Consider the following 27,598-nt stretch of genomic DNA (forward strand, 5'->3'; position numbering starts at 1 on the left):
TAGCAAGTACAAAGTTCTTTCTGTTGTACGTAAAAATTTTGTGAAGTATGGAAAGATTAAATCTTAACTCAAAATATTTTGAGTTTCAAAATATTTTGGACTCAAAATTTGAAGTTAGAAAATATTTTGACAGACAATTCTTAATTCCCGCTGAATTACTTTCTGTTTTCAGTGATACAACAAAACTTAAAGATCGACCAGTACCATGTAAATGTCTTGGGGAATGCATGTTTCGCTGAAATTTGGCGAATTTTTATGCATCTTCAAACGTCAATACTGATATGTGAAGGTCCTGAACGTTTATTACTTAATAGATAAGAGAAGACTTCAAATATATAAACAAATATACAAAAGACACCGTAACCAGTGTTCTTAAGTCAGATTAGCTAGATGGTCATCATGTTTTTAAAGTATTTATTAATATCTACATTATTATTTTCAGGTAAGAGTAATTAATTTTATTTATGTATTTATTTTTAACCCACAGACACAATCCAATGGTGGTGGAGTAAAAATCGAAGAAAACGGTGGTGAGGAGACAACCACGCAAAAGTCATGCCTGAGAATTTCCAACACCGTATCTCTAACTCTGAAAAGTCCTACATCATAAAATGGTCACAAAAAAGGGATACTAATTCGAAGTAGGGGTAAATGCCCCTGAAGATTTTGGAAATATTTTTTTTTTCATTTTCAACGTAAAAATCCGACAGAAACAAAATTACTCCCCCTAGATTTAGAGAACACCTTTTTTGTATATTTGTAAAAAATAACAAAAAATGTTTGCCCCTTTACCAGAATTTGTGCCCCTGTCAGAGGAGATGGATTAAAACAGTAAAAATGAAATCGGTGCTTCGGTTCCTGGGTTGCGCCTCTTCGCATCTGAAGGTAGCTTGCTAATTCTGGTTCCTAAGAAATTTGATGATGCACCCCCAGTGCACCCCTGAACACCCGAATTTTTGAATCCACCATTCTATTAAAAGAAGCTTTCTATGTTCTGTTTTGTTCCGGCTGATGTTTGTTTCAATAAATACAAGCGAAGGACGTTTCTAAAAACAGAATCTGTTGTCTTAAAAAATGGAGGTCAAGAATCATTATAATCACATATGCTCTGTCAAGGTTCCAGCAACAATTTTTTTAAGTTTCAAGCCAATCGGAGAAAAAGTTGTCTTGCACCATCTTTGGAACCCATATTTAGGGGTCTGGCTACTAACTAAATATGGATTTTTGGTCTATTTGCATGCTCTTTTTGGGGGAACGTTTACCAATTTTCTTTGTGTATTAGGGTTCTCATGGCCCAAGGTTTTAAGGGTGCAAGTTTTAAGCCATTAGAAACGAGGCCCTTTTAGGGCCCCAATTTTTGAGGAGCACAAGTCATCCAACTAAAACATCACAAAAAGGTTGTCTTTACCCTTTGACCATTTGTCAGACCTTGTTTTTGAGGGAACCGATATTAATTTTTGTTCTTTTACTTCTGTATTTGGGTCTACTTTGTCAAAGAACATAAATATATAGCTTACGGACTGATAAAGCAAAAAAGTGGGCCCCATTTTTCCAGATTATTGACCCAAGCATTTTTCATACAATAGGCTTCTCTTGGCCAAAGATGACGGATTTTTGTTTCAAAACGTTCAGAGACAAGAGAATTTTGCTGCCTACTTCAAGGCTCCATAGCACCTTCCTACCACAAATCCTGTGATCCTCTTTTCCCAGAGGACAATACCTCTACAAATATTTAATAATATGTGGTAATTTCTGGGCTATTTTGGCCGATTTGGAAAAATTTGTTATCGCAGCATAAGACAGTAGAAAACTATTCGTTTTGGCCATTGAACACCCCATTCTTTACAATCCTACAATCGTTTTCTATTGCTGTTGGGGTAGAATTTTGACACTTTTGATAGCTTGAATGTTTTCAGAGGAGATTTTGGGAAATTTTTATAGTTTGAATGTTGTCTCCTTGAGTCCCTCCTTTCATCAATGCCGCTAAATATATGATAATAATGTTCTATTTTAGATTCATAGCCTTTCTGCAATAGAAAAGGAACCGCTACACCCTTAAAACTGATAAAAAAAATTAAACAGTAGACTGCAAAATTACAAAAGAGAATTGTTCCTTTCTCAAACAAGTCTAATCAGTTGTTCAAGTCATTTTATTGCGCTAAGATCCATATTTTATTTTAATAAAGAGGGAGGCAGCTCCAATTGAAAAATAGAGACTTTGAATTCTTTTTCTTACTTGACCGTAACACGCTTATCCGTAACATGAATGTCTCACGGAAACTTCAAAATTTTGAACTTTAAAATCTGCTTTTCGAGACTTCAGGACGCCTCCCCCTTACACCCAACAAAAAGGTTCAATGACATTCCTTTTAAGACTTGGTGTCCAGCTATATAATATAGCATCTAAATAAATTAGCTCTAAAATGAATCTAATCCCTGAAACAAAACATTCAAATTATTTCTTAAAACCATGCTACAATTTATACAGATTTTCTGAATCCTTTACGATCTAATTCGTGACTAGTTTTGTAAAAAGAAAAGCAATTAGACAGTAATTATGCATAAAGGGAAAGTACTCAGTGAAAATATAGATAATACTTAACTGTCAATGACAAGTCATTAAACTTCAACGGTTGCATCATTGTCAAGGAATTATATACCGTCCCCGGCACAAAAGTTACTGTCAAGATTAAGAACCCATCTGACAGAGTAGAGACGGGCTTAAATGTCATTGTCGTTATCATCTGTCAAACTACGTACCAGTGTTGCAAACCCTTCAAAATAAAATGTATTACAAATGGCACGAAAAATGTACCAAAGACAAAAAAATTCTACCAGATCCTAATTTTTTTTTCCGCGTGTTACGCGAAGCATAAGACGCAGATCGTCGGTGACGTACAGTACTAACTATGAAAATTTTATATTAAACATTTTCATTTACTTTCTTTCTCCATTCCTTCATTTTTCTTTCTCTTCTAACCACAGTATATAAATAATACAGTATGATCGTTCACTATCTCAACAAGCATTATAAAAACCCAGACCGAGATGCGAGTGCTCCGGAGAACATTTAAACAACTATAAACATATGCGACATTCGATTTTTTCACGGGTAGACAAATCAGAGTTCTCTTGAACGCGAAACTTGGCTTCAACGTTGTAACACTTAGCTTGACTATGGCGAAGATGATCAGGGTGAATAAAATTGTTTATAGATGAAAGAATTCAAACATCAATACAAAAATACTGAATTGTACCACATTGTACCATAATTTTTTAAATGTACCATTTTTTGTGGGATTGTACTAAATTGTACCAGTAGAAGTGATATGTACCAGAATGGTACAATTGTACCACATTTAGCATCACTGCTAAGTGCGTCACAAAGATATCTGAGCAGAAGAAGGTTGCATCATTGTCATCGACTTGCATACCAACTCCGGCAGAAAAGTTGCTGTTGAGATCAATACCTCATCTGACAGAGCAAAAGAGAAATTTGATTGTCATTGTCATTATTCTCGATAAAATTAAGCGCGTCGCAAAGAGATCTGAGGAGGAGAAGGTTACATCATTGTCACAGAATTCCTGACCAGCTCCAGAACAAAAGTCACTGTGAAGATCAAAAACTCATCTGACAGGACAGAAGCGGAATTCAAGTCGGTGTCATTATCACCCGTTGAACTGAGTTCGTCACAAAAAGATTTGAACGGAAGAGCGTAAAATCATTGTCACAGACGTTCTTACTAAATTACGACTCAGAAGTCCCTGTGATAATGAAAACTCACTTTAATGTTTACTGTGAAGTGAAAAATTTAGTCAGTGATTAGTTTCATAATTTGATCTATCAATGTTGATCGATCTATCTCTCTTATAGAGGATCACAGGATACGACCGACAGGGTTCGACCGCCTAAATCGAATCGAATTTGTTTTGTATAAAATTTTAAGATTTTGAACATTTAGAAGAAAATGAATGGTATGATAGTCTGGATATTCCTGAACGTTGTAGCGTAGCCAACAAGATATTATTGTTGTTTTTGTTTTTTGACATTGAAACGTTTTCAGAGGAAATATCTTCACGCCTATGGCTATTTACTGAGTGGCTTACCATAGGTTCACATAGCTGTGTGTTGTTGATGTTGTTTTTTTTAGGGATTCAAACCAATCTCATATTACTGCTACACCACCAAGCCGCCAAAGGTCAGCACAACTGCGTATACTCCTCCTCCACCTTATCTATTTATAGATTCATGTTTATCCCGTTCCAATTTGAAAATCTATATTTTCAGCAATTTGAAATATCTGTTAAGAGCGAAAATCCATTGGAGACGTGGAATTCATAGTATCAAGCCAAAAAGAAGTAGTTCACTTCATTCAAAAGCATTACCATATTTAAATACCAAATATTGTTTAAGTGGTATCCAAAAATACTTCAGAAAATTACACTTTTAAGTATTTTAATATATACCCACATCTGTAAGAAATTCTTAAATTTACATAATTATTAAAATAAAAATCACAGCTGTAAGTCATAAGAAATTGAATGGCCATGTAATAGGGCTTACAGCAGTTTTAAGCTAACAGATCTTCTTAAAATCATCACTTGATAAATTTTTGGCCTCGTTGGGCCAAAATCACGTTTTGCTAGTCACTTACTTTCACCATTTATACCTTGCTGTGACTAAATCTTTTATTTCACTTAAAAGTGAAACTCAAGATCTGAGCTCGAATGAATATTTTACCACCACTTATTCAGATTCACTACTCCTGGAAAAAAAATAACGAAAAAGAAAAAGAGATAAGAATCCAAGACCACCATTCTCAAGAATTCTTTACTAAGTTAATGCTAGTGGGTCGCTTCAGAGAACACGAAATTTTACACAGCCTTTTTTCAGATAAAGGGTTAAGATAGCTCTTGGTGTTACCAGACACTTCGAATAGAATGGTAGACTTAGCATCGAGATCACAAAACTTTTTGGCAATCATTGCCTCTCTTCTTTAGAAATAATAATTTTTTTACTCTCATAAATTTTGATAGATAACTCTAAACTTAAGGAGTTGCTGAATGCTTTACATTTTTAGGATCAACATAAAAAGCCAAATCCTAGAAAAATACATTATTATAAAAGTTCCATTTTTCAGAGTTAATATTTATAATACTGGTCAGTGTCACTTTTGATTCTACTCCTTCCATGCAATTTTCAGCAATAAAACACTAAAATATTTATTTCTAATACAGGAAGCTATAGTTTACGCGCTGGTCCTGAAGATGAATTGATCGGATTTTTACCGGAGTACAAGTGCCCAGATGCAGGCGGATCATTCCCATGGGTTACTTGTGACAAATACGTTCAATGCATCGATTTGAAAGCTTCACTTTATCAATGTAAATACGACTACTTTTTCGATCTTAAATGGGCAGGCTGCAACTACCCAGAACTTGTAGACTGCACGAATCGCACACTTCCCGATGGATCAACGCAAAACCCAATAACTGTTACCACTAAACCCCCAGCTCCAACCTTTGAATGTCCATCTGCAGACGGAATTTTCCAAAACCCGTATGACTGCTCATCATACTATGTTTGTAGCAATGGTAATGCGTTCTTAGTTAACTGTCCAAGTGGTCTGGTTTTTAATCCCCAGACAGAGTCTTGTGATTATCCTAGTGCTGTGGACTGCAGTCAGATATCATCAACTCTACCTGGGGGAAGCTCAACCCCACAAGTACCAGGAACAACAGCTTCCTCAACAGTTGCTGTGAGCAAAACCAAACCAGCTTTAAGAACAACCCTAACTGCATCTGAAGTACCCACCACATCAGAAAAACCTATTACATCTCCGAAACCAGACCTAACTACCACTCCAGGTGAACCTTTTGTTTGCCCAGATGATGGCGTTTTCCCCCATGAAGACTGCTCAATGTTTTATCAATGCGCAAATGGCGAATCAATAGCACAAAGCTGCCCACCAGGACTAACATTTAATCCAGAGATTCTTGCGTGTGATTTTCCAGCTAACTTTTATCCACCCTGTGGAACAAGGTTTCCATGCCCGCAGCCAGATGGTTATTTCCCTAACCCAGATAACTGCGAAACTTACTTTGTTTGCTCTGGAGGAAATTCTTACGAGCAATCCTGCAGTCCAGGACTAGTATACAATGTCGAAAACAACGTCTGTGATTTCCCTTTCAATGTTCCACCTCCATGTGGAACAGCTCAAAAAGAAAGAGAGCTTGTAACTGATGATATAACTGAGGAGCCAATTACGGAGCCAACTCCTGTATGGTGGTTTGACTGCTCTAATAGAAATGCATTGTCCAGAAGACTGTACATCGTACATAAACTGCGATAATGGCAATGCATGGCTGCTCTAGTGCCCAGATGGAATATTTTATAATGCTACAGTGGAGCAATGCACAACAGATGCATTTTGCACAACAGGCGATTTTATTCGAACATCTCCATATGATATAACTGAGGAGCCAATTACAGAGCCAACTCCTGTATGGTGGTTTGACTGCTCTAACAGAAATGGATTTTTCCCAAATCCAGAAGACTGTACATCGTACATAAACTGCGATAATGGCAATGCATGGCTGCTCTAGTGTCCAGATGGAACATTTTATAATGCTACAGTGGAGCAATGCACAACAGATGCATTTTGCACAACAGGCGATTTTATTCGAACATCTCCATATGATATAACTGAGGAGCCAATTACAGAGCCAACTCCTGTATGGTGGTTTGACTGATCTAACAGAAATGGATTTTTCCCAAATCCAGAAGACTGTACATCGTACATAAACTGCGACAATGGCAATGCCTGGCTACTCTACTGTCCAGATGGAACATTTTATAATGCTACAGTGGAGCAATGCACAACAGATGCATCTTGCACAACAAGCGACTTTATTCGAACATCTCCAAATGATATAACTGAGGAGCCAATTACAGAGCCTTCTCCTGTATGGTGGTTTGACTGCTCTAATAGAAATGGATTTTTCCCAAATCCAGAAGACTGTACATCATACATAAACTGCGACAATGGCAATGCCTGGCTACTCTACTGTCCAGATGGAACATTTTATAATGCTACAGTGGAGCAATGCACAACAGATGCATCTTGCACAACAAGCGATCTTATTCGAACATCTTCAAATGATATAACTGAGGAGCCAATTACGGAGCCAACTCCTGTATGGTGGTTTGACTGCTCTAATAGAAATGGATTTTTCCCAAATCCAGAAGACTGTACATCGCACATAAACTGCGACAATGGCAATGCCTGGCTACTCTACTGTCCAGATGGAACATTTTATAATGCTACAGTGGAGCAATGCACAACAGATGCATCTTGCACAACAAGCGACTTTATTCGAACATCTCCGAATATTCAAACTGCAACCCCGGATCCCAATTTTGAGTGCCCACAGCCGGACGGACTTTTTGCGAACCCACTTGACTGCCACTCATTTTATCAATGTGCCAATAGCATTCCGATATTTCAATTCTGTCCTGGAAATTTACATTTCAGCGTGGATAAGCAACAATGCTTAGACCCGGCTGAGGCTAATTGCCAAGTATATAGTTTTAATTTCAATCATTAAAGTTGATATTTATTGTAAGAATGTATTTATTGGAAATTATATTTTACTTTTAAATAGTTTTTTTTTCTTACGTGGGAAATATAAAAGCTTATTCTGAGTCACTTTTTTGGGGAAGCCAAAAAAGTGTCATTTAATACATTAAAGCCTTTTTTGAATAAAATACTCAGTGAAGTATAAAATCCACTGTATGTCCAAATAGCTGCAAAATAAAAACCCTTCGCTATGACACCCTCCCACCATAAAATTAATTTTCTTTAGGATAGAGAGACTTTGTTTGCATAGGATGGGGACGGACAGAAAATACTAATTTTATATGCCCCAAAAGACATTACTAAAGGTAATATCAGGCAAAACCTTACCATACAAGAACAAATTTGATAGTCTGTAATGAAAGATTCTCAATTTACTGTTTAGTCGATAAAAATAAATTCAAAATAGCTAACAAGCACTTTTATCCCTGAGGTTAAAAGTGGCCACAAGCCAGATAAACCTGACCTATTCCAGAAACAGTACCCCATTTTGTCAGATTTCTCACAAATTACCAATCTTTGAGGCGGACAACTACTTCCACCCAGCGGTGCTATTGGGTAGGGTGCAACCTGTGCGGCCACACATGACTCCGCGCAACCAGGGACCCCACATCTCAGTGCAGGCATAACCCAAACATGCAAAGATGCGTAAAATCTCTCTCATCTTTCTGCATAAAAATCCCGCACAGGACGATCCCTCCTGCTGCATGGCGAAAAAATTACCCTGAAGTCATATTTGAGACCACAAAAACACCTATGTAATCAAAGATGTAGCTAGGGTTTTCAGCGCCCTGCCAAATATATATATATATATATATATATATATATATATATATATATATATATATATATATATATATATATATATATATATATATATATATATATATATATATATATATATATATATATATATATATATATATATATATATATATATATATATATATATATATATATATATATATATATATATATATATATATATTTTTTTTTTTTTTTTATATATATATATATATATATATATATATATATATATATATATATATATATATATATATATATATATATATATATATATATATATATATATATATATATATATATATATATATATATATATATATATATATATATATATATATATATATATATAATTGCTTCACCGTCTTTTATTAAAATATATTTTTCCTCTGCCTCTCTTTTTTCTCCAGAGACGACTATGTCAAACCAGTGGTTGTAGTGTATCGGGAGAGAGCTCATTAGAACGGAAATGCTTCTAAGTAACTTTCACCTACCATGTCAGTATGGATAGAATGGTCTCAACCTGAATCGAGAATATACATATCATATCAGTAAAGTTTACCATCCCTGTATCTAGTCTTAAATCAAGAGGTATAAAAGGAGGCTTACCCAACAAGTACTTAATGTTTGATGTTGACAAGTTCAACCAGAAGATGTTAAGCAAGTTCTTTAAAGTAGCAGGTACAAAATTCGAGATTAAAACGGTAAAAACTTGGTAAAAAAGGGTTCAAAATATTTTGACGAAGAATTTCAAATTCCGATAGAATAATTTTTGTATTTCATCGACATGACAAAAACTTAAAACCAACATGACCTATGTCCAAGTCTTGGGAAATACAACATTTGTTGGAATTTAACGAATTCTTGTAAATTTTCAGACATCAATACTGATATGTCAAAATCCTTGAAATCTATCATGAATAGATAAGAGAATACATCAAATTATAATAAGAGATCGTAACCAGTGCTTATCGGTCACCTTAGCTACATGGACACCATGTTCTTAAATTGTTTGTTATTATCTACATTAGTATTTTCAGGTAATGATAACTAAAATTATCTTTTTATATAGTTCTGACCAGCACACACAGTCTTATAATGGCGAAGTAGCCATAAGCAAAAAACAACAAGAAGAGAACACATAGAATCAACGAAAATCTTGCACAAGGCGAGTTCCCAATAAGAGATTTAATAGTTTTCACAAAAAAGAGGAAATGCAAGCCCATTTTGCTCTAAAACCTTATGAGAATTAGATGTCTATGAAAAGAAAGGTGAAGTACCTTGGAATCATCTTTGATCATCAGCGGAGCTAGAAAGCTCACTGCACGGACAATGCATGGAAAGCTAAATCCTCACTAATCCAGTATCAACGACTGGTGGGAAAGAACTGGGCTTAGCTCCTAATAAGACTGTGTACCTTTACAAGACTATAATCAGACCGATTTTGTAAATATGGAGTATCAAATATAATCGGTATTCAAATACCGATTTTGTAAGACTTAGAGAGACTCAAGTCCAAAGGAACTCATATTAATTTCATTATTTTAGCTAGGATGTAACTAAAACGAGTTTCTATTTTGAATTTTAAATTTAAAAGATAGTACTTTTAATTCAACATTAAAAAATCTCCCCGAACGGAAATCGCACCCCGTTATAAATTCTCTCCAACGGAAAATTGAACTATAGCCGTAATTAAAGTATTACAGTAATTAAAGTATTTAAATGAATACTATCCTTATAAACGAGCAATAATTGTGTATTTTTCTCGAAAACGGCTCCATGTTTTTTAGGGAAAATTGGTATCCTGATATGTTCTGGCCTTAAAAAAACATTTTAGATAGCTCAGAAGTTTGAGAAAATTCTTTAAGAGCCTTAATTTTTGTTTTTGCAAGTGAAATCATGTAGTAAAAATAGCAATAACGTCATGACACTTGTCACACTTTTGTGGAAAATTTGAAAATTTTCATGTAGTTACCATTTAAGAACAAAAATTTTATTTAGCTGCAAAGTGGAAAAATATTTACGGTGTCTGAACAATAATTTCCATTTTTTAATTCAAACCAGAAAAAAACCTGAAAATTTAAAAATTAGTTTGGTTTTCCTTTTGCTTCAATTGACTCGATACACGAGAGTTGCATGATGGTTCAGTTACACAAGGATAGAGCAACAGTTCTCCTAAGATGAATGAAAAATTTATATTCTATGGATCAATTGGTTTTATGACAGTCCAATTTCTATGGGAATCTTACCTCTCATACCGCCAGCACAAGGTTTATAAAGAAAATAAGGAAGTACCCAAAGAAGTGAGAGCCTTAATTGACGAAGAAACGTTTAAGAAGTCAAGAGAGTATGGACTTGATAGGAGTTGGTTTGGAATGGTTGCTGGACTGATCAAACAGTGCATAAATACAGCGTTTGCATTTTATTGGGGTGAAAAGTATCTTTGGAAAGCAGCTGGCAACCTTATACAATTATTTGGTTATGGTGCTGAATGTGAAATTGTACATGGCATAGCATTTCTATTTTTAGCTAATGCTGTTTCCACAGTACTTGATCTCCTTTTTTCTACTTACAATAATTTTGTGATTGAAGAAAAGCATGGTTTCGACAAACAGACATACGGATTTCATTTCAAAGATAAGCTGAAAAAGTTTCTAGTCTCTCAGGCAATAAGCCTACCCTTTGTTGCTTCTGTCGTATGGATGGTCAAAAATGGTGGAAACTCGTGTTTTGTTTATCTATGGGTAAATGTTTCTCTGGTTAGTCTGGCTTTGATGATTATTTTTCCTGACTACATTTCTCAGTCGTTTGACAAGTATACTCCATTGCCTGATGGGGATCTTAAAGCGAAGATTGAATCCTTGGCAGCGCGTATTGACTTCCCTCTCTACAAACTTTATGTTGTGGAAGGTTCAAAACTTTCATCTCATAGCAATGCCTACTTGTATGGGTTTTTCAAAAATAAACGAATTGTTCTATTTGACACATTGTTGGAAGAATCAGAAGCAGCAAAGATCCGAGAAGCGTCCCCCGAGAATGAAGCCAAAAAGGAGTCTGAAAAGCAAGATGGATCAGGGAAGACTGAAACAAAGAAAACTGGATGCACAACTGATGAAGTTCTCGCTGTACTTGGTCATGAGCTGGGCCACTGGAAACTGAATCATGTCCTGAAAAATATCATTATAGCAGAGGCCAGCTTATTTCTACTGTTTTTGGTGTTCAATAGTCTATTCAAGTACAAGCCATTGTATGTTGGTTTCGGTTTTGATGAAGAGACCCCAGTTTTTATTTGTCTGTATATAGTCATGTCCTATATTGTAGCTCCCTGCAACACCGTTCTAAACTTTGGAATGACCTTGATGTCTCGCCGATTTGAATTTGCCGCGGATGCATTTGCAAAGAAGTTAGGATATGCCGAAAACTTGAAAAAAGGACTCGTAAAGTTGAGCAAAGATAATTTGGAATTCCCTGTGTATGACTGGCTCTTCTCCAGCCGGCATCATTCTCATCCTCCACTTCTTCAGAGAATAGCTGCTATTGATGATAAAAAGGAGTCGGTGAAAAGTGATTAGTAGTGTTGCCACCTAGTTCACTTAAACAAGCTGGTTTAGTGCTTTGTTTGTTTTCACTGCATTGCAGTAGTCATTTGATTTTTGTAATACATACTTCTTACTAAAAAACAAAAAAAAAAAAAAAAAAAAAAAAAAAAAAAAAAATTGATTCAGACTTCGTTGTGTTAACACCAAATTTTTTTTAGATATAACCCTGCTAAAGCTGTGATTCTCCCCTGTGGACTTCCAGTTTGGATATATGTACATAATCAGATTATCGTTTTGCTGTCTATATCAAATTCCCTTGGGACAGTAAATTTTCATTTTCAGTCTTTAGAGTGTAAGCATCTGTTTTTAGACTTATTACTTCACTAACAAGAACTTAATTAATTCAGTGACCTTCAAAATTATAAAAGTTCACAATTAAGATCAAACTGGACATACGATATTTGTAGGCAATTACGGTGCGATTGATGTAGGGTAAGAAAAGTAAGCGTAAGAGGGGGGAAAGTTGTTAGCAAGAGCCGTGATACCCACTGGGCTTGCCCCTTAAATTGCGGGGACAAGGTAGACAGCCTCCGACCGTTCACTTACTTCTCTCGCATTGAAACCACCAGAAAAATATCATTCAGCACTCGGGCGGTGATGTTGTTTTCCAGGAAAGATTATACTTTCGCATTGCGCATAAGGATTAATTGTTTGGATATTGACCTAACTATATCTATCGACTCTTTTTTACCTTGAATTGGCATTGCAGTTATTATTGCTTTACAGTAAGGATCGAAGTCTATCTCATAGTAACTGATACAACAGGGAAAAGAAAAAGAGGTCTGTGGTATATGTGACGTCATATGAGGTTACATTTTATTTTAAATCCTGGTTGCAGCGGTAGCTTAGTTATAATCAAACAGTTCGTGGTAACAAACTGTATAGTAAGAGTGGCACATCACAATAGTAACCGAAACTCCAAAAACGGAATTCTAATATCAATAGATACATCAAAAGAATTGGATTTGTATTCTAATTTTAAACATTTAAGTTTTTTCAAGTTTATTCTTACTGATCAGAAGCTACGAGCCTGGGGAAATTTGCCCTATTTTTGAAAAAAGAGAAAACACCCCCCAAAAGTCATAGAATCTTAATGAAAATCACACTATCGGTTTCAGCGTATCAGAGTACCTTACTGTAGTGGTTTCAAGCTCCTATCTACAAAAATGTGGAATTTGTTTATTTGCCAGAAGAAAGATCACGGATGCGTGTTTATTTGTTTTTTCTTCTTCCCAGGGGGGATCGTATCGACCTAGTGGTCCTATAATGTTGCAAGAGGGCTCATTTAAACGGAAATTAAAAGTTCTAGTGTATTTTTTGGTCAAAAAAACAAAAAATAGAAATAGAATCACTTTATACAAAAAAACTGTATTTTTGATGTCTTTTCATATTAGAGTATTTTCAAAGATATTTGATTTTTTAAGCAATCATAACCATATATGAAGTAACAAATGATGTGACGCAAGATCTAATACCGATTGTGTACTAATAACCATATATGACGTAATTAGTGACGCTGCGTAAAAATTTAAAAATACATTTTTATTTTAGTTTTAGTTCAGAATCGATAAAGTTGTAAACTGCATAAACATTTATGGTATCTGGGCAATAATTTTAATCTTTTAATTTAAACTAGAAAAATACCCGAAAATTTTAAAATTAGTTTTGTTTTTCGTTAATTTTTGGTAAATTTTGTTAGGTTTTTTAAAATAGAGTCATATTTGAAAAAAATGGATTTTCGGGCACAAGCTTGATGAATGACTTTTAATCGTATAGGTTATAACCATATGTGACCTGTATAGTAAGAACGACTCGTTTCAATAGTAACAGAAACTCTAAAAACGGAATTTTAATATTAATAGACACACCAAAGGAATTGGATTTTTATGCTGATTTTAAATATTTAAATTTCATCAAGTTTATTCTTACTCATCAAAAGTTACGAGCCTAGGAAAATTTGCCCTATTTTCGAAAAAAGAGGAAATCACCCCCCAAAAGTCATCGAAGCTTAAATCACCCCATCAGTTTCAGCGTATCAGAGAACCTAAGTGTAGAAGTTTCAAGCTCTTATATGCAAAAATGTGGAATTTGGTATTTTTGGCCAGAAGAAAGATCACGGATGCATGTTTATTTGTTTGTCTTTTCTTTTCCCCAGGGATGATTGTATCTACCCAATGGTCCTAGAATATTGCGAGAGGGCTCATTCAAACGAAAATTAAAAGATCTGGTGCCTTTTTAATCATTAAACAAAAAATTAAAAATAGTGTCACTTTTCATAAGAAAACTGCATTTTTGATGCAGTTTTTTCAAAGATAGATTTTGTTTTACTTCAAAGGGGAAAAAAATTAAAAAAATAAAACATTTAATCAAAGAAAAATTTTGTTAAAACACAAAGGGCATAAGGGCCAATTAGTTTAAAGACCAACAAGGATACAGGGTTTTGAAGCAATCAAGACAGGAAAATATAGATGATCCTAAAAATCAACACAAATGACAGAAGGTGGTTATACCCTTTATTAACAGTTCAATATTGAAGCAGCCCAAGCTTACCAATGGACGTCTGTAAGAGTGGTGTCAAAAATGAATGTAATAGCTTTACAAGAAGCTAACAAGCAGACCTGGGCTATGTACCACATCGTACTTTATCTGATCAAGATAGAGCTTTAACTTTTTTTTAGTTTTCTTTATTGCGTTAAGCAAATTCTTATTTATGACTTTCAGGGAAAGGGCAACTCCAATTTTATCAAAAATCATTTATAAGTTCAGGCTGCTAAACGAAAAAGGATATTCCAGCAGTGAAATTACAAGTAATAAATGAAGATTGGAGACAATAAGGTGCGGTTGGGTTTGTTTAAAGGTTTGTCCTCCAATCTTTTGGTCACTTAAAAAGGGCACTACATCTTTTTATTTTCTATCAAACAAGCTCTCTTCCTATCTTATAGGATAATCGGTAGTACAATCACTCTTTGGGAAAGCAAAAAAACAAGCAAACAAAAACAAATAAACATGCATCAATTTCAGGCAAAATTCTACATTTTCGTTTAAAAGAACTTGAAATCTCAAGCTCATTTATACGACAATATAATATGCTGAATCTGATGGTGGGACTTTCCTTGAGTGTACTTAAATTTTTGAGGATGTTTTTCCACTTTTTCAAAAATCAAGCACATTTTCTCAGGCTGGTAGCTTTTGATGGGTAGCATTGAGCTTAATGAGCTTTACGTATTTGGAATCAACATAATAACCTTATACTTTTGATGTATCCATTCTTATCCAAGTTCTATTTTTAAGAGTGTTGGTTACTAAGGAGCCGAGTTGCTCCTTACCGTTCGTTACTACAAAATATTTTTCAGTTTTTTTACAGTGAAGAACAAACTTCCAGCCCATAGTAACTAAAATAAGATTATTATTTCATGTTAAGATTATCATTAAAATATTTTTCAGTTTTTTTACAGTGAAGAACAAACTTCCAGCCCATAGTAACTAAAATAAGGTTATTATTTCATGTTAAGAATATATTAATGATGTCATAATCGTAGGTTGTAGCCATGTCGTCTCTTACTATTCCAATTAATAAAAAGCCATAGGCTTTTTCCTGTTTGTTGTAGTACAGTAAGGATTTCATTAAAGGGACGACAACAATAATCCCCAATTACATAAGTGACGACAGTAGCAATGAAAATGATGATGATTGTGAAGACGTCAGGCTCCGGAGAAGTCTAGGGGTCATACGGCTCAATGTTCTTGTATGATAGTAGGTGAGATGATGGTAGTTTGATGAGAGCTGGTAAGTTACCAGTAATCCTCTTGATGAGAGTAGATTTTTGAAGTGGTTACATAAAGGATTATCATAATTCACAATAAATTGGGATTAAATAAGTTTTATCAGTTACTTGATACATTAAAAATTTTCTTTGCAAGGCTTATTAAAAATTGTCAGGTGTGGGGTTTGAACCCACGATCCCATACGAGACCAGACCTTGAATCTGGCGCCTTAACCACTCGGCCAACCTGACTTACTTTAAATCATTATTTATTAACAACTTCATGTACTTTTGTTTGAATTTCACACCATTTTTAGGAGGTTTGCACTTAGAAGCCTGGTAAATATTTATATTAAGGAATATTTCGAGCTCCACCCTAATAGCACGTGTCAAGCTGTGCAATGCTTTATAACCATTCATTTTAATATATATAAACAATATATAAAACGGTTCATTTTCTTGATTGCATGTAAATTTGGGGACGCTTCCAATAGTTCTCAAAATTTTGTATTTATTGAATTATAGGATCCATCCTAACCTATTGGATCTCTCAGAATATATATTGCAAGACACAAAAACTATGCCAAAGATTAAATGAAAATATGAAAAGTAATGGATGGTGAAGATCAACCTCCTGCCTCACTGGGGCAACAGCCTTGGATACAAGACAAGTGACAATGAGAATCAATATGTAAAAGCCTGCTTAAGGTTCCCGCCAAAAAAAATCCAATCGGACCCAAACCTAGTCGATTCAAGTACAGTCAGTTTAATATACATATAGTAAAATTTATTCCATGGACTGTGAATAATTTTATATTTATTAAAGCTAAAAACAAAAAAAAATCAAATGTATTTTGTTTTTCATTAAAGTGCAAATTACATTTCGATCTTGAGAAGGCATGGAGATTTTTAGCCTTATTCATGTTAACTTCTGCTCGTTTTGTGATTTACTTGAAGCCAGTCTCCATTTTGCAGAATCTGCCATTCGTCCGTCTTGCAGAGAAAGCAACGTCGAAGGTTGCAGTATCTGCAAACTGCCTATACGGAGCCGGAAAAGAAGTCTCCATTGAAGTAAAATTTGCTGATTGGCGGTGCAGATTTGCAGAATCTGCCAAATGGAGACTGTCTTTTGGTTTTTAATTGTAATTTCTCTTTGTTTTGAGTTTCATTTATAATTAATCGTTATTTGTGGTAGTTTTATGCTTGGAAGATTATTTGACTAATTTCTGCTTTTTTGGTTGAATGGAGCTCTATAGGAAAATCCAGTTCCTTTTCCATGGAAAGATCCTCTCATGGAGCTCTATGCTTTTCTTTGAAATTTGATGTTGTGGAAAAATTATTTTAAATTAAATTTTGTTCTTTTCTATTGACATTGTCTTTTCCATGGAGAAAGAAAATAATATTTTATATTTTTCTATTAGAAAAATAAATAAAATACGTTATGTTCGGAAAATTAATGAGCTTGAGGGGTAGGCTGATTAATCTTTAATCACTTTTGACTTTTAGATTGAAAAAAAGGTAAACAGTACGGTATTGGACGTTACAGTCCCTACCGGCGGTGCTGATTTCCGTTTCTTGGCCCTTCAGCCTGGAAGTGCAATAGGGGGTTTGGGGGCCAACCATCCTGTGCTTTCGCACACCCTTCCGGTTTACCTTACCTAGATTCCTCCAGGTGCCCATTTAAAATCTGGGTCGACTCTGGCTGAGCTTACAGAGTCACGCCACTGACCCCCATCCCAAACCCATATAATTGAGTACACTAGGATTCGAACCCTTGTCCTCTCGGACAAAGAATCTCTAGGGCTGTATTTTCACTCATCTTTGTGCTAAGATCTTACATCTTTTAACTAAGAACGCTTAAAAGTGAAATCTTAGCGCTAAGATCTTGCATCTTATAGCATTCTTTTGCAAACGCCTTTCATCATTCTGCTCTGATCAGCGGTCTTAGAACAATTATGAGTATATCATCAAAGATCTCCCATCATTGTGCTATTTGGTAGAAAGACGGCATCTTTCACACTTTTTGCTAACATCAGTGAGCTGTAAGATTTTAGAACAAAGATGAGTTAAAGAACGGAAATCTTTACAGAAAGATGTGAGATCTTAAGGGCTAGGCACACGTAGCTGATTTCGGCAACCGATTTCAGCAAGGGTGTATTCCACGTAGAGTGACTCTAATTAATGATGCTAAGAGGCGGGGCTTAGTGACGTTTCTTGGTGATTAATCATCATTATTTACGTTCTAGACAAGGAATATACTAGGGCTTTAGAGCTACAGGCATGTAATTAATCGTATTTCATGATTATCGTAAATTAATCGTAATTAATAATGATTGATCACCGGAAAGCGTCAATAAGCCCCGCCTATTAGCATCATTAATTATAATCACTCGACGTGGAATACACCCTTGCTGAAATCGTTTCCCGAAATCGGCTACGTGTGCCTAGCCTTTTAGTGCAAAAGAACGGGTCTTCTTTCAAATGGCACTTCATGGTTCGTTTACACATTGCGGAAATCCGTCCGTTTCTGTTCGAACTATGGCTAAAATAACGTTGCGCTTTAAGGCAAAGATTTCAAATTATTGGAACAGCATGACCTATGTTCTTACCTTCTTCCGAAAGCTGTTGAGGAATAGAGAGCCAAATGACACCGTTTTTCTCAGTTTTCTTATAGCCTGGGTGCGCAGGATTATATAGCTGGGTGTAGCCTTGAACCAAAGTTATAAGATCGTGTAGTTTTTGATAATCCATACTTATGATTTTATTCATTTAAAAATCCTGCCAAGATTTCGTCCTGATTTGACCAAAACGTTGCAGAAAGCTAAGCCACGTCTATATTCGGCATTTTCTGGAAAACTGGGCCGGAAAAATGGGTAATGTAGACTGCTACTGCCGTCCCATTTTTCCGTTTCTGGGTATGGCACAAAAAGACGCCAATAAATGGGCCAGCATGCCAGAAATTGGACGGTGAAGATGGGTTGTTCCGTTTTCTAGCAACTCTAGTAAGCACCAAATTTGAAAAATCAGCCATGGGGTTCACCAAAAAAGACAAAAAGGCTTCTAAAAACTCTCCCAAATGGTCAAATGAAGAGCGTTTCTCAGTAATTGATATTTAGAAGGACAAATTTGATTACGTACAGCAAATAGGACCTAAAGTTCAAACTCATATGGCCATTGCAAAGGAGTTATCAAGTCGAAATCCTTTGTTCCCAAAAATGAATCCTGTGAAGATTAAAATGAGGCTGCAGTATTTGAGGAACTACTATAATAAAATAAAGCCCAGAAAAATTTACTCTGGAAGGAGAAGTCAAGACATTACAGATTGAAAAATTTTACGAGGAAATACACAGAATTTTGGGTGAGTTTCATTTGCCTAACCCCAGATTCATTTCTACTTGTGTCTCAGTGCATCCATAATATCTTTCGATAAAGGTGCAAAATAGTTCCCCCTGTATTGTAGAGTGCAGAGGCCCTACAAATAAAGCAAGGCTATACATTAAGAAGTGATTTTTTACGTCCTGCTTCTACTGAACAGGGTAAAGGTGCAATGTAGCTCCCCCTGTAGTATAGGGTGCAGAGGCCCTACAAATAGAACTGCAATATACAGAAAGAAGTGTGTTGTTTGCATTCTGCTTCTACTGGACAGTATCTGTGCAACTTTAGAACCCAATTGGCTGAATAATATACCCTTAGACCAACAGTTAACGGAAATCCCCAAAGCTCGTTAAATTCTGATTCTAACTTAACAAATTCAGTTGTTGTAGCAGGCCATTTAATCAGCTCTGGAACAAGCAGTTCTTTGGCAGAACTTATGAATAAATGGAAGCAATGGCCAACTGTGGCTCGATCTGTGCCCGAAATTGACCCAATAGTTTTATAATCTGCATTTGTGGCTAGCACATACAGTGCAACTGCAACTTTTTTGTCGGTGGGAATTGCTGTTCTCAATTGAGTGTCCCGGGTTAATATTTTCTGTTCAACTTTTGACAATACTCATAAAAGGTCTCTAAATCCATTTTAAAATTTTTTTGTAAAACTCGGATTCACTTTTTCCTTGGAGAACATTATTCCACCAGTCATGAGACTGGGGAAGAATCCAAACAGATCTAGTATAGAGGCTCTTCTGCATCGCTTCTTGCAGTTTTAAGAGCTCATTTGCAAAACATGCTTCCAGTTTTGACTTTTTATTCCTGTTTAGCTTCAACAATAGAGATAGAGCAGAATATACTAGCAAAAATGAATCACTTGAAGCTTGATTTATGGCCAACGCCATAATAAGCATGTCACATGGTTGCATTTCGATCTTTTGAATTTGTTGCGATTTTTACCAGTGTAGACTGCTACCTGCCTCCCAGATTTCCGGCCCAGTTTTCCAGAAAATGCCGACTGTAGAAGCAGCCCAAGTGTTGCCAAATGGGCTTGTTTTCCGCCCCGTGGGCTTGTTTTAGCCGCCAGTAGCGGGCTGAATTTTGGAGTGGGCGTGAGGGCCGTGGGGCGGGAAAATGGACTTTTTTTGTAGAAAAAAGGGCTTATTTTGGGCTTATTTTGACTGAAAGTTCGGAACCAGACAAAAACTCCAAAATCACGGTGGCTCAGCCGTGGTTATGCACAAAAAAGACAAGAGCCCTCCTTTAGGGCATAGAACGCTTTCTATTCTGAAACGATTTGCCATTGCGAATTTATTTCTGCTTGGCTGAGGTGGCTCAGCGTTAGGAGTGTTACAAGTTACAAGGAATTTATTGCTGTTCAGATTAAGGCAAGACTTTAATTTTATGCAGATCTATCCTTTTTTATATATTTGACAGATCTGGCCCAATCTTTTTGTGGCCTAGGCTTTGTCGTTAATTGGGTTTGCTCTACTCCCCCCCCCCCCAAAATGTGTAAATATAAATGGGTGCCCATAGTCTGAACTATAAGAGGGGCTTACATGGTCTAATTGGCACTTCCAGTGCTGTATATATTTAAAATCTCAAGACAAAATATCGTAGGCAGCACAATAGTACTGCCTAAGTAAAGAGCAATGTGGGCACAATATATTGTTTGATTTTTAGACCAGGGTACTTCTTATAGAAAGAAATGTCATAGGATCTTCAAAAAGAGCTCATGGAGGGCAACCAGCTCCCCCTCCCACACGTCAATCACTTACCCAAACACATCCAATCAAAATTTTGAGATAGCCATTTTGTTGTACTAGACTTTTGTATACTTTTGTAGACCTTTTTTTAATACTTTTAGTACTAGAATTATAGTTACTGTAACTAATGAGGCTACGAGTGCTAATATGAAGGTGGCCCCCCCTTGTTCCCCCTTATGGGCGCCCATGTAAATATATAGTCTGACGTATATATGGTAAAATTCTAGACAAGCTATTTGTTGCTATCTTGGGAAGGGGTTAGGTTGCAGAAATGAAGCTTCCTGGGATGGGTTTACATACTAAGGTATATCCTTGAAAGATATTTTGAAGTATCCCACCCATCTCTACTCCATCCCCAATAGAGGGCACTGACCTTTGATGACCTTTAAAAACCTTTGTTTTATAAAAGTGAAACCATGCAGAATAGATCTTCAGCTTTACAACTTTACTCAATCCAAATTTGGAAAGTATCAAAGATCTGGAAATAAATTTCCTAGATTTAGGAAAAAACCTTTGATATGGCTTGAAATTTTACTCGAATAATAGGAATTGTATTTTCAAACTAAAACCAGAGAAAATTAACTCTTTTTCAAAATTCTTTGTTTTGACAAAAAAAAGAGTTTTTTCAAAACTCTTTGTTTTGTCAAATTTCCAAGACTTAGAAATCAGAAGGGGGTTAACATAATATAATGGCAATACCTTTCCAGAGCATGTTTCTGGCTCTGGATTCATCACTGAAAGTTTTGTTTTACTAACCTAACTCTTCCAAGATATCAAAAATAGGCTTGTCTAGAATTTTACCTTACATATTTCTTGCTCATTTTTACATTCACTCTTGTCTTAACAATCTGCCCCAAAATTGAATCAATTAGTACATAACATGTACTAACATGTACAGAGTAAACCACTACCTTTTTACCATACTAATAGACAATGGCTTACCCTATCTTCAGCCCTTCAAGTGTGCTTGCCACTCATTCCATCTATATGCTTTAAAGGCGGTCTTTGAACTCCCTTCGAACCGTGAGTTTATGATGTCCGAAACATATAAACGGTTTAATGTAAGCCCCCTTAGAAGGGAGACATATCAACATGTATTTAAGTTGATAAACGATGGAAATTCACCCTTAAGTATTATTTCTCCTTCAAATACTCATTGGCTCTCTCGGTACAATGCCTTGGTTCACATAGATGAGCTGTACTTAGAGCTCACCACACACTTCAGTCTAGCCAAAGAGAAAGAACGTTGCTATACTGTCAGAGTGCTACACGCTATGTATCAAGATGAGCAGAACAGAATTTGCATTGTGTTCTTGAAGCCATTGCTGTCCAAGTTTCAAAGAGTTAACTTGCTGTTTCAGCACACACACACTAATTAATTTTGTCTTTTTGAACAGCTGCTTGGTTTGATACTAAGTCTCCTGCGTAGGATACTCCGCTCATATACAGTGTCTTTGATGGTTAATAGAGACTTCAAAATCAATTATTTGCCTCCAGATCGAGTTCATTACGGACACGAGTTCCTCATTGAACTGGACAAATCTAAACTTTCAGACACACAGAAGAGCGAAATCAAAATACGGTGTTTTGCGTTCCTGAAAGCAGCGGCTAAAGCAGTGCTTAAACGAATGCCTCCTGCTCTGGATTCGCTCCTACAGCTAAAATTTTTATCCCCTGTGATTTGCTTGTCTCAGTTTCGACCCCGATTTGGAGACTTGCTATTAAAAATTGTTCCTACTACTGATCTCAGTGTCTTGGAGAATCAGTGAAGGAAACTGTTGGACGTTAATTGGTCTTTTGTTTGTGGAGGAACAATCCCCAAAGACTCCTCTGAGTTCTGAATAGCTGCCCTACATTATCCTGTTGCTGTTGGGGCATTTCCTTTTCGTGAGTTAGCCAAGTGGGCATTGACCCTGTTGAGTTTGCCAATTAGCAATGCAATAGTGGAACGGTCCTTTTCTATGATGACTGTCATTAAGAGCAAGCTCCGAAACCGTTTTTTCTTGCCCATATTGAACTCAATACTTGTGTTCATGCTGTGGTTGTTAGCAAGTGGCTCTTGTTGCTCAACGTTTGTGCAAACAAAGTGTATGCTGATTTTCAATAGTGATATTTATAAGGCTTGTGAAGTCAAAGAAACTGACCAAACAACTGATCTAGTCGATCTATATAATATCCTAGCTTTCCAGGAGTCTTAAATCTCTTAGTAGCTTATGGATCTAAATGCCTTTCTTTTTTTTCTTTTTTTTTTATCAGTCTGTATTATTTCATAATGGGATTACGAATGCTTTTGTATTAACCCAGTTCTCACGTTTCTTTTTGAGGCCTTACTATAATCGTAAAAGTATCTTTAAATATTTTGTTGCAGCTGCTTCTCAATAGTGTTGTCTAGTCGATAGATAATATCCTAGCCTCATTTGAGTCTTAAATCTCTTAGTGCCTTATTGAAATAGGTGCCTTTCTTTTTTCTTTTTTTTTATCTGTCCATATTATTTAATCTTGTGATTACGAAGGCTTTTTTATTATCCATGTTATCACGTTTTTTTTAGGCCTTAATTTATTCATAAATTTATCTTAAGATATTGTGTTGCAACTGCTTTTCAATAGTTATATTTGAAGTCGAAGAAACTGACCAAACCACCGATCTCGTCGATCTAGATAATATCCTAGCCTCCTTTGAGTCTTAAATCTCTTAGTGCCTTATGGATCTAAGTGCCTTTCTTTTTTGTTATTGTTTTTTATCTGTACTTATTATTTCATTTTGGGATTACGAAGGCTTTTGTATTAACCCAGTTCTTACGTTTTTTTGAGGCCTTACTTTAATCATAAAGTTATCTTTAAATATTGTATTGCAACTTCTTTTCAATAGTGATATTCATAAGGCCTGTGATGTCGAGTTGCTCGACATTTGAGCCTACAAAGCGTATGCAACTTTTCAATAGTGATATTTATAAGGCTTGTGAAGTCGAAGAAACTGACCAAACAACTGATGTAGTCGATCTAGATAATATCCTAGCCTCCTTTGTATCTTAAATCTCTTAGTGCCTGTCTTTTTTATTTGGTTTTCTTATTTGTCTGTATTATATGATCTTGGGATTACGAAGGCTTTGTATTAGCACCGTTCTCATGTTTCTTTTTGAGGCCATACTATAATCATAAAGATATCTTTAAATATTGTGTTGCAACTGTGCCAAATAACGTCTACCAAAAATTTTTATGCGATAATAAACCAAAGATATTGTATGTCTTCGGCTTGTGGTTTTTACTAGCGTATTCATTGGAATAAGTCCTATTAAACTATAAAAGTTAATAAAAAGAGTTCACAGCTGTTTAACCATTATGACGCATAAAACTGCAGCTAAAAACAGATGAATTTTGGCAAATCACATAATTCGTTGTTCTTCCGTGAAAGTGGAGCAAAATGAACAAAGGGTAAGCAAGCAAGGTAAAAGTAGAATTAGATTAGGGGCAAAACTTTTTCTGACTTTAGCACGAAAGAACTATTTTAGCAATATTTCATCACTGTAGCACTGTAGCACATGCTTCAATTTGTAGCATTTTTGTAGTACAATTTTGTCACTGACCAAATGATGAGGATTTTGAAAGAAGTTAAGGAAGTAACAGAAAGTTTGAACTGCATTTCCCGTATTTGTATTGAGCGATTTTTGCGAAGTTTGATTTAATTAGGACCACCTTTTTTTGCCGTATTTTTTTCGAAAGATTGGTGCTAAGTTTGAAATAACCGGACAAAAAAACTGATCTAGAATTAATCCAACAACACTTATCAGACCATGCGCGCAAAAAAATTTTTTTTGACTTTAGCATCGAAAATTGTTGTGAAACACACAAATTTGGGCAATTTTAGAACTTTAGGAACTGACCATGATGGCAGTCTTGGTTTTTAAAGGCTCGGGCGTATTTTGGCTTGTTTTTCAGAGGCTCGGGCTTATTATTTGTTTGACTTACTGGCAACCCAGCGCAGCCCTAGAGATTTTGTGGATCTACAATATTTTTACTCTTATCAATTTTCAGCCATAAATTTTGATATGGGCCAGCAGGATTTTACTGTGATTTGATATGAGCCTGTTGGACAATCCTGCAGATCAATATTTAGCTGTAAAATTTGGCTGAGTAGAAATAATTTAAGCATATTGTTGGTAGATAAGCTTAGGTAGGCTATTGTTCAAATAGAGACACATGCAACCTGCAGAAAAGATGACCCACTATCTTATAAGAAAAGTTATCCACTTAACACTTGTTCTTAGATTCAAAGAATAGCTGGTAAAGTTCTACCAAATCATATTGAGTTAGGACAAAAGTGGGTATTTATTTAGCCTTGGCCCACCTCATAAGGAGACATGTTAAGAAAACAATTCTTACTTTAAAATATGTATGATGATCTTAGTTCTTATATTATCCAAGGGTAGAACCTTTATCATGAAGTCTTTCCTCTAAAAATCTTCAAAAGAGGAAAAGTTTCCAAATATCACCACGTTTTCAATTCAATGCTTAAGTCTTTTTAAATTACCGCCTAATAAGTTCATTTATAGATAGCGTTCATGCCGGTCTTTTTATTTTTTATTTTTTTTAAAGAGCAGTGGTGAAGGGTGAATAGCAGTGGCAAAGGGCAAATAGCAGTGGTGTAAATACAAAATATTAATAGCAGTGGCGTAAATACAAAATATTAATAGCAGTGGTTAGGTTAGGTTTGGTTAGGTTTGGTTTAAAATGAATGCTATTTTCATGAATTACGAAATCAATTCCGATGTAGTAAAACAAGAACGGAGCGACATGGACATAAAATTATTAAAAAAAAGTGCACTTTTACTCAGTATTTATAAAGGGACTTGGTGCGAACAAGCAAACATATCATATCAACAAATAGCAGAGATTATGGTGATTTTTTGCAATTTAGATAGAGGAGCTCATATCTTCTTCTATTTAACAGCAAGTGGGTTTTTCAGTAAAACTATTTAGCCCTTTTCCTTTTGCTTCACTCTGTGGGCTACAGAGCTACTGGCTTGATTGCCTCATATTTATTACATATATTCAGATATCTTTCAGCAGAGCTTTTGACTCTAGGAGTTCAAATATAAGATGATAGATGTCGATTTCTATGCTCTGCATGCAGGTATAGTTGACTAGGCTCTTGGCTGATAGTGGGATTTTGTGGTGTTTGAAGTATTTTAACAGTTTACAAAGCAAGGTATGTTGTGCAGACGTCAGCATATTACATTCAAATAGGCAATGGTCAATTGTTTCATTAATCATATTACAATGCCTGCAAAGAGGGGACAGGGGAATTGAACCACTTGAATTAGAAAGCTTATATGAGAATGCAAGGAAATTTAGTCCATTTGTTCCAGAACAAATTCTATGATAAATTTTAGAAAGATACTTATTGGGAAAGGGGGAAAGGATAGGATTAATCTTATTAAAATTAATATCTGGTAGCCTCCACCAGTAAATATCGCTAAGCGGGATTGGTCTCCCACTTGGCTGGTCAATATTTATAGCATTTTTTGCTATTTCATCAACCTGATGATTACCGCTTATGCCAGAGTGGCTAGGAATGTACTGGAAGTAAGTTTTTATGCCACTTGAAGCAAGATTATCAATAATACTGAGACAATGATAAGTGTCAATGTCCAACTTATATTGAGGAGCTGAGGCCAGCAACTCAAGGCTTGATAAAGAGTCGAAATAGATGATAATATTATTCGAATTTTCAATCAAAGGTTGGTTTTGCTTAAGGTGTTCTAATGCCATGATTATGGCATTTAACTCAGCAGACATTATAGATAAATTATTAAATGATCTCTCGCCCATTGCAATTTTCAGGTGAGGAAGGAAAACACCACTTGCTACCTTCTCATTCATTTTTGACCCATCAACAAATATTTGGAAGTTTATATATGTAAGAAGTTTATATATGTTTGGAGGTTTTTATATGTAATTGTATTAAGTTCTGCAAATTTTTTCTGGACAAAAGCAATGGGGGTTAAATCTTTATTCCATTTTGAAAATTCAGTATTTATTAGGGGAAATGACCAATTTCATGGAGGGGAATGGGGGAAAGTAGGTGCAATAGACTTTGCTGGTACAGGGAACTTCTTTTGAACATTGGCATACTCATCTGCAATACCTCTATACATGGCTGGATTTCTTAACCAATTATGTAATGTGTGTGAGCTATTTGATTCAATTTTTGTGAGATTTTTGTCAAGAGAAAGCTAAGTCTCTCCCTATTGTGGTTAATCCACTTTCCATAAGCACAAATTTGATACTTGTGGGTTTCCTAAGACCAAATATGACACATATTATATCATTTTGTGTTGTTTCAATTTTTGGCATCTGGGTCTTTGCACATGCACCATAGACAATGAGCCCATAGTCAATATGGGGTTTTATATGTGATTTATAAAACTGGAGTAAGGTTTTCTCCTTACAACCCCAGGGCGTGGAAAGAAGTCTTTTTAGTATATTTGCTTTTCTATAACATTTTTTTATTGTGTTTGAAATTTGGAGGTGGAAATTAAGTTTTTGGTCAAGCATGAGACCTAGGTAATTAATATGATTATCTTCTGGAATAGTTGTTTTATTTAGAGTTAGTTTTGCATTAACTTGGTTTCACTTCTGGTGAAATTGGATTATTTTTGA

At 35.5% G+C, this 27,598-nt stretch overlaps 2 protein-coding genes and 1 pseudogene across 7 annotated transcripts in view; all 3 read left to right on the forward strand.

Moving 5' to 3' along the window:
- The first annotated feature begins 3,329 nt into the window (after nt 1-3,329).
- On the forward strand, nt 3,330-7,608 carry LOC148941674 (uncharacterized). The gene is made up of 3 exons (XM_089104222.1): nt 3,330-3,375; nt 5,239-6,276; nt 6,962-7,608. Exons 1-3 carry the CDS (start codon nt 3,330-3,332, stop codon nt 7,606-7,608), a joined length of 1,731 nt encoding a protein of 576 aa, XP_088960348.1.
- Nucleotides 7,609-9,424: 1,816 nt separating this feature from the next.
- The window catches only part of LOC148941675 (uncharacterized), an 81,441-nt gene continuing 63,267 nt past the window's right edge, over nt 9,425-27,598 (forward strand). For 2 of the 6 annotated variants that reach the window (XM_089103913.1, XM_089103918.1), the window contains exon 1: nt 24,941-25,109. The gene's annotated coding sequence lies outside the window, so the exon portion shown is untranslated. Of the gene's footprint in view, nt 9,482-24,934; nt 25,110-27,598 lie in introns of those variants that run through there. The other 4 variants (XM_089103916.1, XM_089103914.1, XM_089103915.1 and 1 more) reach the window with 4 other exon arrangements.
- LOC148941676 (CAAX prenyl protease 1 homolog pseudogene) lies at nt 10,597-12,114 on the forward strand (annotated as a pseudogene).

Source organism: Artemia sp. Qi Xiang Cuo, chromosome 18, assembly GCF_049724085.1.
Source record: "Artemia sp. Qi Xiang Cuo chromosome 18, ASM4972408v1, whole genome shotgun sequence".
Classification (NCBI taxonomy): domain Eukaryota; kingdom Metazoa; phylum Arthropoda; class Branchiopoda; order Anostraca; family Artemiidae; genus Artemia; species Artemia sp. Qi Xiang Cuo.

What these genes read in the sequence shown, in the direction of transcription:
- LOC148941674 (XM_089104222.1), top strand. Translation starts at nt 3,330, where the DNA reads ATGTACCAGAATGGTACAATTGTACCACATTTAGCATCACTGCTAA. An exon ending in ACATTTAGCATCACTGCTAA is followed by an intron (nt 3,376 to 5,238) that starts GTGCGTCACAAA and finishes TTTCTAATACAG; the next exon opens with GAAGCTATAGTTTACGCGCT. An exon ending in GGAGCCAATTACGGAGCCAA is followed by an intron (nt 6,277 to 6,961) that starts CTCCTGTATGGT and finishes TTACAGAGCCTT; the next exon opens with CTCCTGTATGGTGGTTTGAC.